The following is an 18,916-nucleotide window of genomic DNA, read 5'->3' as shown; positions in this document are numbered from 1 at the left end:
GTTGGTCGTGAAGCCAGAAACGCTTTATTCTTTTCGCGCATCTCTATATAATAACAACGCCTGTGGTGACGGGCAGCTATGAACCGATTCAAATAGAGACAACTTGAATGTAGGTAGGTACTGAAGAAATCACTTTGGCCTCGGTTAGCGAAGTACCATAAAGTTAAAACTGTGCCTCACATATTGTACGAACAAGCATCACTTGAATTCGTCTAGCTTAGTCGTTTGGTATATAACAACACTATGGGCCTTCGGTTCGGTTTTGGGGTTGTCTCATAGTCTCAGGATATTTGGTTCAAATAATGTCTGGAAGATATTGATGTAATATTGCTCCCAGCTGTATTCACGAAAAGAAAGCTTTTCAGAATTCATGTAATTATGAGAACGTCACACTTTCCATTTTCTTAGAAGTCCCTACTCCTCTTTACTCTATTTATCCATTTACAGCTGCCAATAAGAAAACTAAATGATCCAATCTTGAGATAGAAGTTTTCTACAGATAGTTCAGAAGGAATTATTCATTTATGACGAAACGCTTAAACAAAATATATCCTTATGGCCTTTTTATACGGAACATTCAAATCAAAAAATGTATTATCGCATTACTCCCATTAATCGCATCATCCCTGTTCAAGTGTTACTCGTTCTGTGGATGGCACCCTGATGGTCACTTCCATTCCATTCAATTTAATGCACTGCCCTAATCCAATCTGGGGGAGGGTGAGGCCCTCCTACCTACCTGTCGCCGCCTTTTCCTGCCTCCTTACGAGTGCGACACCGTTTCCGTTCCAATTCCTCCAAACCATCGCCGTCCACTTCATGCTCTTGGCTGCCGGTCATTAACTTTCTGGAGTGACTTTTTTTCCTCTCATTATGTGCCACCCCATCGTCAACCGCATCAGCACCGGCTGAACGCTTTCCCGCTTTCTTTCGCAACTGTTTCTGCTCGGCTGCCGTCTGACTGCTGGCCGTTGAGTATCCGGTGTCCTTACGCGTTTTTGCCGACAGGCTTTGATTGGCGGAAGTCATGGAATCGTACGCACATTTTCCGGAGGCCGGGGTAGTTGTCGTGGAAACGAAGAAAAGAGCATGAAAGGACCTCTTACTGTCTGGTTGGTTAATTATGCGTAATTTATTCATGAATGGAGTTGTAATGCGTATTAGAGTAGCTGTTCGACTTTTGGGTGGGTGGGTAGTATGGGAACGACACATGTTGACTGTTGAGCTCAGTTTTGCAGGGAACGAATTTTAAAATTAATGCTTTTAAATGATTCTTGTTTTGTCGAGTATATTGCCATGGGCTTAAATGCAACAATGAATTTTCTGTACAAAATACTTATAATTTCAGGTAGCCTGAAATCTTAATAAAATTCAAACGCGTTAGGGTGACGCTTTAAACCTTCTTACGTTATTAGATTTGAATTAATGTCTGAAATAGTCTCAACCGTTCTTACCTTGCAGCTTTGCGCTGGTGTTGTTGTTTTGACTTTCGCATCTCATTGAATTCATCGTCACTATAATCCGCTACTTTTCTGGAGAAGAGTCGAAACAATTCAAAATGTTAAAAAGCACATCGAATAGCAGACAATGACTTACGGACAAAATTAAAGATACATTAACCGTTCAAGCGATCATTCGTGAAATACAGATTGGGGTTTCCTTGAGGCTTTGGGATGGGATTGCACTCACTGACAGTCAGATGACACAATCGCTCAAAAAGGTGTCTTATATGACAACTAAATATGCTCAAAATCTCAAAACTTAAAGAATGATTCAAATCAATCGTAAGTTCAAACGCACCCAACTCAACACTTGAAAATTCATGGCTGAATTTAATCGTCCATTTTATTATCGTAGGTTTTCTTTAATTTTCCTTCGTTAAAAACAGTTGATTGACGTCCGTCGCGAAATATTCGGCTTAATGAAATATTCAACCAAATGACCCTTTCTGTCAAACGAATATTTCCACCAAATTAGTTTTAATGCCAAACAACTTATATTGCTTTCGGCTAATATACCTTTCGGCTAATAACCAAAAACCTCCACTTCGGCTAGTTAATTTTCGGACTAACGCGGCCAAATCTAAAATTCTAAAAATCTAAAACTCTAAAAATTTAAAATCTAAAAATCTAGTATTAAAAAATCTGAAAATCTGAAAATCTAGAAATCTAAAAATCTAAAAATCTAAAAATCTTAGAATCCTAAAATCTAAAAATCTAAGAATCTAAGAATCCTAAAATCTAAAAATCTAAAAATTTAATAATCTAAAAATCTAAAAATCTAAAAATTTGAAAATCTAAAAATCTAAAAATCTAAAAATCTAAGTATCTAAAAATCTAAAAATCTAAAAATCTAAAAATCTAAAAATCTAAAAATCTAAAAATCTAAAAATCTAAAAATCTAAAAATCTAAAAATCTAAAAATCTAGAAATCTAAAAATCTAAAACTCTAAAAATCTTTAAATTTTTAAATCTAAAAATCTAAAAATCTAAAAATTTTAAAATCTAAAAATCTAAAAATCTAAAAATCTAAAAATCTCAAAATCTATAAATCTGAAAATCTTAAAATCTAAAAATCTAAAAATCTAAAGATCTGAAAATCTAAAAATCTGAAAATCTAAAAATCAAAAATCTTAAAATCTAAAAATCTAAAAATCTAAAAATCTAAAAATCTGAAAATCTAAAAATCTAAAAATCTAGAAATCTAAAAATCTAGAAATCAAAAAATTTTAAAATCTGAAAAAATCTAGAAATCTAGAAAACTAAAAATCTAAAAATCTAAAAATCTAAAAATTTAAAAATTTTAAAATATAAAAATCCAAAAATCCTAAAAATCTTAAAATCTAAATATCTAAAAATCTAAAAATCTAAAAATCCAAAAATCTAAAAATCTAAAAATCTAAAAATCTAAAAATCTAAAAATCTAAAAATCTAAAAATCTAAAAATCTAAAAATCTAAAAATCTAAAAATCTAAAAATCTAAAAATCTAAAAATCTAAAAATCTAAAAATCTAAAAATCAAAAAATCTAAAAATCTAAAAATCTAAAAATCTAAAAATCTAAAAATCTAAAAATCTAAAAATCTAAAAATCCAAAGTTCTAAAATCTAAAAATCTAAAAATCTAAAAATCTAAAAATCTAGAAATCTAAGAATCTAAGAATCTAAAAATCTAAAAATCTAAAAATCTAAAAATTTAAAAATCTATGAATCTAAAAATCTAAAAAATTTAAAAATCTGAAAATCTAAAGATCTAAAAATCTAAAAACTTAAAAATCTAAAAATCTGAAAATCTAAAAATCAAAACAAATAAGAATCTAGAAATTTAAAAATCTAAAAGTCTAAAAAACTAAAAACAAAAAAAATTAAAAATCTTAAAATCTAAAAATTTGCAAAATCTAAAAATCTAAAAATATGAAAATCTAAAAATCTCAAAATCTAAAAATTTAAAAATCTCGAAATCTAAAAATAAAAAAATCCAATAAACTAGAAATATGTATAAAAATCTAATAAAATATCGCTGTCTTGGCGATGAGATCGCTTAGGCCTGGGGGAGCCTTTATTACTCTGTATCATCCCTATTTAGAACGCATTATGCTACGTTTTGAGAGGTAAAGTAAATTGAACAGCTCAGTTGACTTACCAAAAGTTAAACATGTTCAACTTTCTTTTCGTTCAAGTAAATTGAATGAAGGTGTTTACATGTTCAAGTGAATTGAATATAGGTGATTGACTTGTCTAAACTAAATATTAGAGACCCAGGTATACCATCTAAGAAAATAAGTACTCATAAGTCAGATTAGAAGGTCGAGGATCTGTCCAACTAAACCCGATATGGGACTTTTAAAGGTTGTACGATCCGCCTCATATCCAACAATAAATTTTGCACCGTTTGCGTCACTCCCCGGTATTCCATACTAGCATAAGGAGTTTGACAATAGCCACCATGTCCACGGAGGTAGCTCACTACCATCCGCTGTCATTGTGCAAATACAAACATTTTGTGTTTTGTTTATTGTTTGTTTTGATTGAATCTGAAAATTTGATTCAAAATAATCTATATATATAAAACAAAGTTAGCATTCGTACGACCGCGCATCACTCAAGAATAGACAACCCAATTTTTGCTAATGTATATCCCTTTTCTTCTTCTATTTACGAGGAAAAATGTTAAGATGGAATGGAATACTTTAAAAATCAATGCCCAATCTTTTCGTTCAAATGGTTTTTCGTGCAATTTTGCATGATTTTTTTCAATTTTGATCATATTCTATATATATAAAACAAAGTTGGCATTTGTACGACCGCGTATCACTCAAGAATAGACAACCCAATTTTTGCTAATTTATATCCCTTTTCTTCTTCCGTTTACGAGGAAAAATGTTAAGATGGAATGGAATACTTTAAAGATCAATGCCCAATCTTTTCGTTGAAATGGTTTTTCGTACAATTTCGCATGATTTTTTTTTTCAATTTTGATCATCTCTTTCTTCTTCTATAAATATAAAACAAAGCCGGCAATTGTACGACCACGCATCACTCAAGAATAGACAACACAATTTTTGCTAATGTATATCCCTTTTCCTTTTCTATTTACGAGGAAAAAATGTTAAGATGGAATGGAATACTTTAAAAATCAATGCCCAATCTTTTCGTTCAAATGGTTTTTTGTGCAATTTTGCATGATTTTTTTCAATTTTGATCATCTTCTATATATATAAAAAAAAAGTTGGCATTTGTACGACCGCACATGACTCAAAAATAGACAGCTCAATTTTTGCTAATTTATATCCCTTTCTTTTTGAAAAAAAAATTACAATCGAAATAAAATCTCTCCGATGAAATGGTTTGTCGTTCATTTTGCATGATAATTTCAAATCATGTCATCTAACTTGACATTATCGTCAGCTAACGGTAAGATGGTTTTTTTTTAATTTTGGTTTGGCTACTTAATTAATTCGAAAAGTGTCATGATAAAATAATGTCAAAAAAAGGAAAATTATTTTTAAAACCCGGTTTGTTTTTTAGATAAATTGTGTACGTAAAAAAATATATCAACAAATTGATCAATTCTAGGCGAGACAAAGTTCGCCGGGTCAGCTAGTTTGCAATAGTTACATCTATGACCATGAGAATTATGTTATTTGACGATGAAATGCAATGAACTTTCAAACTGGAGTGACTGGGCAGGTGAATTTAAACGCTAGACGAATTCAAATTTTATTGCATGTTCTACCGGTGGTGAGTCCATGGTTTCTTCGAATACACACTGCTGGTCACTTGGCAGCTTCGGGATCTGCGGTGGAAGTGGCCATTTTCGTGTAATCCCAGTTCAAGTGGAATAATGCCTAAATAGCACCTTTTATTTATAGCATTCATCATACAATAAAGTACTTTTCATTAATTTTACTTTAATGCTAGCATTGTTTCAGTAAATAATGATTATTTTATTTTATTTTTTTTTTTCTGCTAAGTTTGAGTGTTCGGCGCTTGGCTTGGAGAGTATTGTAAACTAAACCTAAAAGGAAAATAAATGTAGACACCACACATGCGATATGCATTGACATTATTATTTTAAAAAGAATCAAAATAAAATAAAATTTAAATCAAAATTAAATTAAAATTAGTTCAAAATTACTAGCAGACCCGACGAACTGCATTTCACCTAAGATTGATACATCTGATTAGTTCTCGAGTTTTGCAGAAATTTCAAGCTTATTTTTTGAGAGGGGTTTGAAACAACTACAGAATATGTTTCTTCCTTTCCAAAACCACCACAATCCACATGTCTGATTTGGTTCCATTTGTTTGATTAATTCTCGAATTTCGATGAAATTGGTGTTTCGTTTGTATGGGAACCCACCTTTCCAAAAAAAAAAGAGGACCTTCCCCGGCCTCAAAAACCACTGCATACAAATTTTCACGCCGGTTGGTTCAATAGTTGCCGAGTCTATTAGGGGTCACACAGACAGAAATTCACTTTTATGTATATAGAAGAAGAAGAAGATTAGTTTCAAATTAAATTCGAATTAAATGAAAACTAAATTCAAAGCATTGCAAATTTCACTAACATTAAATTTTGAAGATGAAGTTAAACTTAAATTTATTTGTGTTGAAAAACGTATCAATAGTTTTTAATAACACATATGTATCATCAATATTTTCCAGTATTTACGTTTTGTTCAACTGGTGTGATTACCACTGCGTGTAATATGTCCCCTCTCGTTTATGCACACAGTTTAAACATTAACATCAGATTATAGGGGAGGAGAAATTTTACACGGTGTGGTATAGGAAATGAAGTATATTTTTATTATAAAACAAAATTGAAAGATGTTTTTCAAACATTAGTTAGAATGTTTAAAACAAACAAAATAGACATGATACTCGATTTTTATATATTTTTTAGAATAAGCATATAGAATATTATAAATCATCTTGCTCCCTGGCCATCAGTGTCGTTTAACTTTCTTGTGAGTATGGTCATGGAGATAATTCCTTCCGATAAATTGAGATTTAGATTTGGTGGTTTTATATTGTCGGGCCGGCACCAAACCGGACCGCGCGATTGAGCACTGCGAGCGCTGCGACGCGAATCGCGACATTTTGAAATAGTAGTGCGCATTATGCACGCATGGATGTACTATCATGCGCACTAATCAGAAATGAGTTGCGACGTCTGATAACTGCAGATATTTCATTTTATTGAAAACAAATTTTCGATTTTCTACTATACACGGAATAATTATGTGGTGAAAAGGCGGACATAAACAAAACGAAAGGAAACATCGGTAAACAAGAATTATGGGGCTTAGGGGCTTATTACTAGATTGACAGGTGTGGTTCGGAGGGCCATACAAATTTGAGAGAGCAATATTTTTTTTGTTTCACGTTTTATTTAATAACTTTAAACACAGAAGGGGTATTGTCATTGGGTGAGATCAACGAAACGCTTCTTCATTTCCATTCATCAATACAGTTGCTTTGCTTCACAGTTTGTTGAACTGCAAGGCCAATTTTAATGAATTTATCAGTAAATTAACTGTTTGACACAATTGCAGTTCATCTGGCTTGGCCAAGTTTGTGCACCTTGAAATCGGAACTTTTCGTTTAAGAATAGCCGTCAAAGGTAAAAAGGCTCAGAAGCAGCAGAAACCACCAAAGTTGGTGAAGCAGCCGGTAGAAGAAGACAAGGTAGACAATCACGAAGAAGTAGAAAGCAGTGTGAAGAAGAAGTTTTCGAGCAGCAAAAGGATGAAGAAGAGTCATCGGAAGACGAGGAGGATGCAGCAGAAAACTGAAAAAGTGGCGATGACATGCAGACTACGGTCTGCGTAGGTCCAAGAAGGAATTTGATGATTTGTCTTCTAAGGCAACTCAGTTCAGTCGAATTATCTCAAAGGAAAGGTACGCATTCGTTTATTTCAAGGACACAGCATCTGCAAATAAAGTACTAAAATTGGACAAAAGGAACTGTCCGGAAAAACGATACATGTCGAAAGGGCCAAGTAGAGAAGATCAGACGGCATCCAAGAGAAACAATTCAAACGTAAGTATAATAAAGAGGAAAATGAGAGCAGCACCAAAAATGACGATTTGAGCGACAAAACCATTAAGCTGAAAAAGAGTTCCAACAGTCCTAATGGTGGTAGGTTCACTCAAAACTGCATAGCAACCAAATCCGATCCAGAAGAACAAGGCTAAGCCAGGGCAGTTTATAAAGGCTTGATGATAAAATTGAGTTGTATATTCTAATGCAATATTATATCTAATGACTAAGGTGCACATTACAAAACGTGTACAATAAATATTTCCAACATAGAACAACATTATAACCAAAAAAGTTAGTAACAATTTACCCCGTGTCGGGTTAAAAGAATCGGAGACTTTTTTGTGTAACATATCAACGTAGGATGCAACTGCTGCTCCCCCATTACCAGTTGCCAGTGTTGGTCATTTCTCACACTTTCTCCTAAAATGTGTAGAGATCTTACCAGTGAAGAGAAGTGTATTGATTCACGCTCGAGAGCGTTAACACGTGCGTGTAAATAAAGCCGGGGGAACATGGTTTAAAACTTACTTAATTTACTTTATTAAATTTTTTTCTGTCAAAGTATTTATTGCTGCTGTGTATAAAAAGGCCTATGTTTAGGCGCTCAAATCGGGGCCTTTCTTAGCCGTGCGGTAAGATGCGCGGCTAGAAAGCAAGGCCATGCTGAAGGCCATTTGTATGAAAAAAATCTTACAAGAGGCAGCGGGTCAAAAAACACAGAAAAAATGCTTACGTAGGGGAAGAGGTGGTAAAATGAACAGGGGTGGTAAAATGAACAGTTGGCTATATTTATATTAAAACACTATTTAGGCGTATGTTAACCATGTACACGTTTTCTTTGAAATAAAATAAGGTACCTAAGCTAATATTTTGGTTTTGAGACCGAACGAATAGCTGTTACTATCCAAAATATCAAACGAGGCCGTAAAAATTGGGCCTGATGTAATTTTCAACTATTTTTCCGCAAGCTTTAATTCTTAATAAGTTCATCATAACATTGGTTCAAACCTGTACAAACTACAGCGGCAAATAGGACAACCTTCAAAAAGATGTTGCAGGGGTAAATAGTAAAATTATTGGTTTGTATCGTTATACGAAGAGTTTTTTATCACATGGCATGTATGCGGGTAAAATGAACACTTGTATCAAACTTACAGAAATTTATGATAAAAGTTGTGCAATTGTGAAGCGGAAGTTGAAGAAACAAACCATATCAAATAACCAAGATAAAACTTTGAATATGGTAATTTAATTTTAAAATAAATGATATTTTAAAACTTTTTTCCTTCTTTTTATTATATTGATGATTAAGAGCTTTTCAAAAGATGTACCAGATTTTTCAAAACGTTATCGTGATCTCAATTAGTTGTATATACAGTGCTAGAGTTAAAAAAAGATAATTAAATGTTTCAAAAGGGTTTTAGAAGCGATGTTCATTTTACCACCAGGCAGTGTTCATTTTACCCGCACTATTTTTGAACATGCGGAATTTCGATGTTTTTCATTTCGAAGAAAAACTATATAAAACAATGTTTATTAGCGAAAAAATTGTTCAGTGCAATAAGAATATGAGTTAAATTGTTGGGCCAAGTGGATAAACTGGCAAATTATCCTTGTTTTATAATTGAATTCAACGCGTTTCCTTAACGTGTTCATTTTACCACCTGTTCCCCTAATAAGTGTACCCCCTAATAAATATGTAATATAAAACCACACTGCACACATAAATTAAGTAATTGCCATATCGAGACCACACATAAAGTTTATTTGGATATATATTTTATCAGTACTTTGCGTGGAGAATGGTTATGTTTGCGTTGATATACTTTTTTTTATTCTTTATTTAAGTGATTTTTGAAAGCGTTGATAAACATCATAAATTAAGTCTATGGGTTTTTGCCTAAAAAAATGTTTGCGTCAAATCGTATTTGCATTACTTGGTTTTTCCACAGATAACAGATATCCCTAGTAACATTTTGCTTTTATGATGGTTTTATAAAACTCTTGAAGAGTAAATGATGGTCTTTAAGAGCGTTATAAAACTTAAAATGTTACTTGGGATGGAGGCTGGTATCCGATACGTGTGTAAACATCTGTAACTGTTGATTCAAATATATTCAACACTAGCTAATCGAACCCTGCGTTGCCCGGGATCGACATTTTTGCTTTGTGAATGTCAAATATTGCAGCAACGCACTCTAGATCGCTTTATATAAAATCGTCTTGAATTTCTTCACAACTTAACTACCTTCAACATATTATTGATTTTTTAACTATCCTTGTAAAAATGCATGTCAAAGAGGAATCGATAAGTGAAAAAATATTGCAAAAAATACAGCATTTTTAATAAAATTTATTCTTGCTTCAAATCTGTTATCTGTGGTTTTTGCAAAATTATTCTGGCCATTTTTTGGAAAAGGCCAAACTAGTTTTTACCGATTTTTTTTCAAATGGATGTAGGGTAACCGTACCCTTAGTGGAGGTAGCACCAATAGTGGAGGTACAGGTAATCTTCGATATAACGTACCCCCGATATAACGTACACTCGATATAACGTCACTCGATATAGCGTACATTTTTCCCCGTTATAACGTACACTTTGAAAAATAATTTTAATTTTGGTAGTTATTACAAAATAATTTACTAAATCGTTATGATCATTCATGTAGCGATGGCATTATTGTATGGAGTCTAATTTTATCAGCTAGAGGAATTAATTACTGTTTTCCCCACTTTGCTCTATCCTCAGAATTCTCCCGAGGTATTGGATGATATTGGGTTAATGAGGTTTTAGGCATGTCTAGTTGATATTAGTATTAGTATTGATGACGGGTTGTTTTCAGATCTAACCCAGCCAACACAAGATCGTATACGATGCCGTACAAGACGATAAAGTGGAGGCGATATAGGTACCTTCCCCATACAACATGTACGTATATCGCCTTCACTTTAGCATCTTGTACGGCATCACAAACGATTTTGTGTTGACTGGGAAGTCAGCTAATGTCGAGTAAAGTAATGGTATTGTAGATCCAGGCTTGAAATGTGTACCAGATTATTTTGAAATTAATCCTAGAGGAAATTCCTGGAGAAGCTCCCAAAATAATTTCTGGTGAATTTTGTAGAGGAATTTCTGTAGGAAATTCTAAAATAGTTCCAAAAAGAATCTCCGGATTAATTCTTTTAAAAAATCTTATTGAATTCATAAAGGGATTAAAAGAAACTGAATAAATTTTTGAAACGAATTCATAAAGTAATTTCTGGAAGAATACTTTGAAGAATGTCTAATGGTATTTTTGAAGGAATTCCTGAATATATTTTCAATTCCTAAAGGAATTTAGGAAGGAACTCAAAATAGAATTTGCGAAGAAATTCCTAGATTTCTACAGGAATTCCTTCGGAAATTCCTTCAGGAACTCTGGCAATTCCCGGAGGGATTTCTTCAAAACCAACAGCCAACACGCACTGAACTAATTAACTTTAATACCGGCCACGCAATGCAAAACACAAAATTTCGGCAAATCGCGCGATCGTTCTGCCATCCTAAACAAGAGCCAACACGCACTGAACTCACCTTCCGAAACTCCTTTAGAAAGATCTACGGAAAATATTTTGGTAATTCTTTCGGATATTCCTTCAAAAATTCCTTTGAAGATTCGTTCTGGAATTCCTTTACAAATTCCCTCGGAAAATTATTAAGGTTATCAAAATTCGCTTAAGAATTTCTTCGGAAATTGCTTTAGATTTTTTTTTAGGAATTCATTTAAGAGTTCCTTCAGGAATTTCACCGGAAATCCCTATGGAGATTCTTTCGCAAATAACTTAGGAAATTTCTTCAGAAATTCCTGTTAGCGTCGAACTTAATTGCTAAATTAAAAAAAACGTTAATAAAAATAAAAAAACAGGACTTTCTAAAAGTCATCCAGAAATTCTTTTAGAACTTTCTCCAGCAAATGTTTCAGATCTTTCTGCAGGAAATTACTTTGCATATTCCTCACTTTTTTCAGCAACTCTTTCATAAATTTCTTCGGAAATTGCACTGGAATTTTCTTCAGAATTTCCAGAATTTCTTTAAACATTTCTTAGGAAATTCTTTAGAATGTTTTTCGGTAATACCAGCAGAAAATTCTTCGAAGGATTCTTTTGATTTTTTAGGCATTCCTTTGGGAAATAGTTTGAAAATGCCGTTTGGAATTTCTTGGCATATCCCCTTAGGAAATCTTTGACTTTTTCGTTGAAAATTCCTTTAAAAATTCCTTCAAACATTTTGTTGAAAATTCCTTCAAGGATGTTTTAAAATTTCTGGAAGAATACATCCAATAAAATATCGGATAGAATTCAGATATTTTGTATGATTTAATTGAAGAAAAGAAATCCTAAAGGAATCTCTGAAAAAATATCAAAGGAATTTCCGATGAAAAAATCATAAAATTCTCCAGACTTTTTTCCAGGAACTTCTCTAGAAATTCCATCGGAAATTTCGAATAAAATTGATAAAAATTACCGTGATATCAGCTTTTTTTATCAGAATAATATTGGCGTATATAATTAAATAGGGCCCTCCTTAGCCGTGTGGTAAGACGCGCGGCTACAAAGCAAGACCATGCTGAGGGTGGCTGGGTTCGATTCCCGGTGCCGGTCTAGGCAATTTTCGGATTGGAAATTGCCTCGACTTCCCTGGGCATAAAAGTATCATCGTGTTAGCCTCATGGTATACAAATGCAAAAATGGTAACTTGGCTTAGAAACCTCGCAGTTAATAACTGTGGAAGTGCTTAATGAACACTAAGCTGCGTGGCGGCTTTATCCCAGTGTGGGGATGTAATGCCAATAAGAAGAAGAAGAAGAAGATATAATTAAATATTTATGAAAATATTCAATTTGGTGAGTCACGTGCCCCATCGTGCCCTAGTTTAAATCCACTAAAGATCGCGGACTCTCAATAAATAAAACAAACGGTGCAACGAAAAGCAAGCCTTGTGTTTCCAGTGCCTCTTAGCCTATTATTTCCTGTACTTTATATAGAAATAAAATGACGAATACAATTCTTCGGGTCATTTTTCTTAGCAACGACCAAGTTTGTAGGGATTGTTCACAAGAAAAGCTGTTTCACACTGCTAGCTGAGCATTATATAAAAAAAATAAAACTCGCCCATAAAGTACATGATAGTACAACATTTATGTAGCGTAAAATAAGGATGATTACTCATGCTTCGATATAACGTACAATTCGATATAACGTACAAACTTGAAATCGATATGTACGTTATATCGAAGTTTACCTGTAGTGGGGTTTCAATGAGATTTATCATATTTATACACTTTACGATGGTTTTAGTTGACCTTTCGTGCCTTAAATATCCTGTTAAATGCAACTTATCTTAAGATTTCACATGAAAAACTATTGAAACCAATGATTTTCCTTAACAAAATTGACTCCCTTGCACCTATAGTGGTGCAACTGTACCAATAGTGGCGAGTCTCATAAGAAACCAATGAATAGCACCCTTGATAGCACCAGTATAGGAACCAAAATTAATTTTTACCGCCACTAAAGGAACAGTGTACCCATAGTGGTGCAAGCAATATTCGGTAATTGTCGATTTTAAATGACATCTATCTCATTGTTGTTAGCAAATTTATTAGTTTATCTATTGACTAAGATATTAAAGCTGTAAATTTTCCATCATTATCAATTTCCAAAAAATATTGTCTTATGTGGATCTACTAATACCTCCACTATTGGTACCGTTACCCTAGCTGTAAAATGACAAGTTCTACAAAAACGTGTTGTATGAGTGAATATCGCAAAATCAGTCAAATGTTTGAATAAAAATATTTTTTAAATTCCAAGTAGGGCTTCACTGAAAAATCGATTTTTAAAATCAAAAGTGGATATGAAAAAAAACACCACTTTATATTTGGACGAAGTTTTGTTTGGAGATAGGTAATTATGATCCCTAATCCCTACCAACCGTCCATACATTGCATGGCCCGTTTACATATTCGCTAGTTCTAGCGGACAATGCCCTATCCGAGAATACTAGCGCGATATTAGCACAATGTAAATGCTTATTAGCGAGAACAATTCCTGTTTAGATTGGGCTGTGAAGTTTACAGGCAATGCATTTGCGACTTTTTGGACTACCAAATAACATAAAGTTTGCATAAATTTTGTTGAAAAGTAAAAAGTTATTATAGGTATTGCCTTTGGGGGCATATTATCCGTCAAAGTTACCCAAAGCATGTCAAACAGGTTGTATGAGACACTTGGAAAATTGGATCACGAAACCACCTTCTTTTAAAAGCAAATTTAACTAAGAAATGAATGACATTGACAATTAGGCTGCTCATGTATGAAAAATTTCCTCTCTATAAATAACCCAAAGTTCAATATTGCCTTACATGTTAAACAAATTTCATACCCCCTATGTATAGTCATCCTGGCAAAGGAACGCAAAGAATGCAACATTTTCTGAATCTCAGCCCCAGGTTTATTTACCTCCGGTTCGTTTTCTTGTGGTGCTTTAAATGTCGGCCAGATCCACCGTCGGATGTCTGCTTTTTACTCTGCTGTTGTTTCTTCAGTGCCGTTTTGCGATTCTCCGAGTGGACCACGTACAGGCGATAAAGCTGAAGCAATATAACCAATGTGTTTTTACCTAAATGCACGTTAAAAGTAAACAGAAAGATGGACTTTATAAAATTGTTTGTTGTAGCATACAAGCAACTTCCGGGCTATCTGATGCCCGATACGCTTTTCTAGCAGCAGATGGAGTCGTGAATATGTTTTCCTATCAGAGGAAAAAGGAACGTCAAATCAACCCTTATCAATACAGTGGTAATGGTATTCATGGCACGTTCGACCCGTGTTCATGTCAAGGGAAATTATACAATAAACCATCTCTTAACTCCAACCAAATGTTTACAATCACAGAGCTACGCGGTGAGAAATCAGAACATGAAAAGGGAAAGCGCCAAACACTCGGGTTTGTCTTTTTGAAGCGTTTACCAATAAACTTGGGTTGAACCAATTTCTGGTTAGTTTTACCATCATACTAAACTTTTTCAAGGCAAAAAAAGACTACCATTAAATGAGGTTACTTGCAACATTTTTCACTTTCAGAGTCATTGTATTTATAAATGAAGTGGCCGTAGAAGATAAGTACCCCACCATTGCCGTAATCTGAAAAAGTGACGTATGCGACATTTTACAATATACATGTTTTCCATTTTTCTGTAAAGGGTACGATGAATACTACTCGTTAACACCATTTTTGGAAAATGGCGTGCACGTCACTTTGCCAGATTACGGCAGACCATATATCCTAATGGGGGCACGAAGAATGCGTTACATATCTAACTTCATCGAAACAGCGACTCGATTGATTCGAAGTAACAAAAACATGTTTGTTGCAAGTTACCCCACATGTGAGTAACTTGCAACAGGCACTCAGACTTCAAATTTACTGCTGAAAACTTCAAATATTTCTAGCATTTGATTTAGAAATATGTCGTGAAACAAAAATTAGCAAAAACGTCTCTTAAAAATGTGCTTATATCTTTCTCGTACACTAACCTACCCGTAAAGGCTATATATTCGTCCCCTGAGACCCAGCTCGACTGTGCACACTTACCCTTATCCGATGCGGAATCCTATCTCATTGTTTTCTATTGAAAATTGGCCAGCTCGGACTAGGAGCTCCAAAGTTATGGCCAAAATACATATTTTTTAAATGCACGAAAAAGGCACCATCACCGCTAGTTTTTGAGTGAAGTGTTAAGAAGGTTTTTACACTCTCAGTTGAGACATATTCATAGGCACAGGTAGTTTGGTTGTTTCGAAGAATACTAAATTTATTATAACTGTAAAAAAGAAGTGTAAAACTAGTTTTCAAACATTGCAGAAAAAATTACATTCTGCGTGAACAGTCACCGGAAAGTAGGCAATTTCCTATGTTGGAGTATAGGCATTTTCATTGTTGCAAGTTACCCCACACGGGTAGTCAGGAAGTGGTCTACAGTTAGCCTTGCGGGCAAAGGTGTAGGATTGGCAATCCGGAGATGACGAGTTCGATTCTTGGTCCGGTCCAGGATGTTTCCGGGTGGAAAACATTCTCGACTTTCTGGGCATAGTGTATCCACTGTACTTGGCACACAAGAAAGATACATACTCATGCAATGGCGGGCATAGAAGATTGTTCAAATAATAGCTAAGGCAATGCCAATAGAATACTAAGTTGAAAAGCAAGCCAAGTTCCAGTTGGAATGTACACTAGGGTAGTTCACATTTCAAAAATGTTCGAAAATTCCAACTCCCATATGTCTATAAGAATAATTTTGATAATATAGGAGTCCTGGCAAAATTTCTGGCAATTCGGCGGCCACTTAGGGGTGGCGCGAGTTCAATTTATGTTTATATGGAAATTTGTATGGGAAAAACTTAAAATTTATTCAAATCCTCCTTCAACTCTTAAAACGTGATTTATTCAAATAAACATCCACAACCTCCATTTTTGGAGTCTATTTGAGCTTAACCAGTGGGTAACTCATTAATTTTGATTTATGTTTCCACTGCTACGTTGAGGCTAATTACACGATTTTAGCCATTTATCTCATATTCACCCTGTCAATAGAACCGTTCAATCCACTCATAACTAATGTGTTATCCGGAGATCTCATTTGTATAGATTCCAAAAAAAGAGGTTCGGGATGTTTATTTGAATTCATCACGATTTGACAGATGTAGGGCGACTTGAATATTTTTTTAGTTTTTCCCATACAAATTTCCATATAAACATAAATTGACTTCGCGCCTCCCCTAAATGGCCACCGAATTGCCTGAAATTTTGCCAGGACTCGTATATTATCAAAATGATGCTAATAGACATATGGGAGATGGAATTTTCGAACATTTTTAAAATTTGAACTGCCCTAATGTACACCCAACCGGCGGTTGTAAGATTTTCTAACAATTCTGTAAAAGAATCTACCAAAACCTGTATAAGAACTGGGCATATGCGAAATTGTGAAATTCTTATACAAAAATTGTAAGAAAAGTATACAAAATTGTTAGAATCTTATACAATATTTGTATAAGAATCTAACAATTTCGCATATGCCCAGATCTTATACAGGTTTTGGTAGATTCCTATACAGAATTGTTAGAAAATCTAACAACCGCCAGTTGGGTGTAATGCCATAGAAAAAGAAGAAGGTTAGTCAGTGGAGTTTATTACATTTTGTGAAGTTTTATTGTTCTGCTCATACAACTTTCAACACACACGTTTGTTCATTATTACTTATTCTTTCGAATTGTGGAAGTCTTGAGCTTTCAATACTTCCCGTCTAAATACGGCGAGGTACTTAATTTTGATCCTGAAATTAACTAGAAACTTTTCGAAGCATGTAGCTTGAAAACGATACCGAATAATGTTCTGATCTTAACGTCATTACTGGCTAACACAAAATAAAGCTAGACAGCCAATGTCCAAATGTCCAAATTAAAAACGCAAAGAACAGCCTTGAAAAATGCATCTGAATGGGATCAAGTCAAAGTGTTGCAAGTTACCCCATCTTTGCAAGATATGTATTCCATTTGACGGTACACAATTCAATGTATTGAATGGAATTGATGGCTTAATAAAAAATGATTCCTATTTTTGGATTTCTGCAATCAGACCATAATTGATTCTATAAGTGTATGAATTCTAATTGCAAAGATTTGCAGCTGAAGAAAATGGATACTCACATGTGAAGAAAATATTCATGTAGGTGATGATTTTGTAGTGTATAATTATCAGCAGTCGAAAGGTGAGAAATGGAGCATCCTGCAGCAGAATGTTCAAAGCAATGCCCCACACGTCGATGTTACAGCAGCTCATGTTACAGCAGTGGGTATCCTCTTCCCGTTGTTGGGAGGACGCGCTTCCGCCTCCCCGAGGCTTCCGGGCACGTGTGGCCGACAGGACAATCGTAAACTGTAGCAGGCTCCAGGACCAAATACTTAGCGTCAGCAGCACCAGCACCGGTTCGTTTGCAATTTTGCTATCTTTGAACGAATCGAAAAACTCAATTATGTCGGCCGCGGTTCCGATGTAGACCAGCAGCAGCTGGCTCAGCTGGTCCCGAGTCAGGTCGCCCTTCGGCAGCATCCACCGTCCGATGATGAGCACCAGCATCAGGAATTGCTCTATGAGAGTCACCCATGTGTCGGCGTTTAGTTGAATTTCCGGTAGCTGGATTTTTACGCCGAGCATTTTGTTCAGGTCTTTTAGATCCTTGCCAACTGTTGCGGCAAAGTTTATTGTTTCGTTCAGCATCTGGTCCTGAAAGAGGGTACGTTTTTCTAATTTGTCCAGTTCGAGAAGCCATATTGAAGGAACGATGGTCGATAGGTAAATGAACACTGATGGGCAGAACCTGTTGGTTTGAGAAGTAGTAAAGTGTGATTTTTATTTATTGCACGGTCCACAAACTCGAAAATAAATATCATAATCTTAGATTGTTTTGATTTCCTTTTACACAAATAGTTTACTATAAAAAGAAGTCTTTCAATAACTGGTGCAATGAGAAGCACGTCGAACAAAGCGCTGGACGCTTTGCTCCACGTGCTACTATTGGATCAATTTATTCAATTAGAAGCAGAGAAAAGTGCTTTGAAAATCAAAAGAAATTCAAACCTCTTCGAAGGTGACTTAACAGGGCATCTTAGTATTCCAAGCAAAATAAGTATCAAGTCACTGATCACAAACATCGATGATTGGATGAGGAGAAGATACAACTTTTATCGATGTTTTGATGTAGTTAATCTTGAGCGAAGCATATGGACAAATGGAGGACCAAATCTTCGTTCAGGTTCTATTGTGTTTTACACCAATGGTTCAAAGCTGAAACAATCAAGTTGGAGCAGGCGTGACTGGCCCAGGGACGAATATTTCGATTCCCATGGGAAAGTGGCCTACTGTTTTCCAAGCTGAAGTTCAGGCTATTATTGAATGCTCTAATTTATGCGTACGCCGAAATTACAGGCATTCAAATATTTGCATAATGTCTGAAAGTCAAGCAGCATTGACTATCATGTATTAGGTTCCTGGTCATTGTGGCATTGAAGGCAATGAACGAGCTGATATGCTGGCAAGACTTGGTTCATCTCGACAATTCATAGATCCCGAACCATCTTGTGGTGTATCTGCGTGTTCTCTTGAAATCTTGGAAACATTCAAAAATAGAAAACATCTGGAAAACACCTTAATTGCGAGGCAGTCTAAACGTTTCATCACACCAAACGTAGTTATCACTCGCAAAATTTTAGATCTTTCGAAAAAAGATCTTAGCACATATACAGGACTTATGACAGACCATTGCC

At 34.6% G+C, this 18,916-nt stretch overlaps 1 protein-coding gene across 1 annotated transcript in view; it reads right to left on the bottom strand.

Annotated features, from left to right (window-relative positions):
• LOC134220758 (transmembrane protein 26) overlaps nt 1-18,916 on the bottom strand; it is a 39,870-nt gene that overhangs the window by 12,609 nt on the left and 8,345 nt on the right. Inside the window, exons 2-5 of the mRNA XM_062699864.1 lie at nt 17,300-17,970; nt 14,051-14,210; nt 1,455-1,532; nt 740-1,009 (exon numbers count right to left, since the gene is read on the bottom strand). Of these exons, the coding sequence (XP_062555848.1) occupies nt 740-1,009; nt 1,455-1,532; nt 14,051-14,210; nt 17,300-17,970 (1,179 nt within the window). The remainder of the gene's footprint in view (nt 1-739; nt 1,010-1,454; nt 1,533-14,050; nt 14,211-17,299; nt 17,971-18,916) is intronic.

Source organism: Armigeres subalbatus, chromosome 3 (assembly GCF_024139115.2).
Source record: "Armigeres subalbatus isolate Guangzhou_Male chromosome 3, GZ_Asu_2, whole genome shotgun sequence".
NCBI classification, from domain to species: Eukaryota; Metazoa; Arthropoda; class Insecta; order Diptera; family Culicidae; genus Armigeres; species Armigeres subalbatus.
This window is presented reverse-complemented; position numbering and strand designations above follow the sequence as displayed.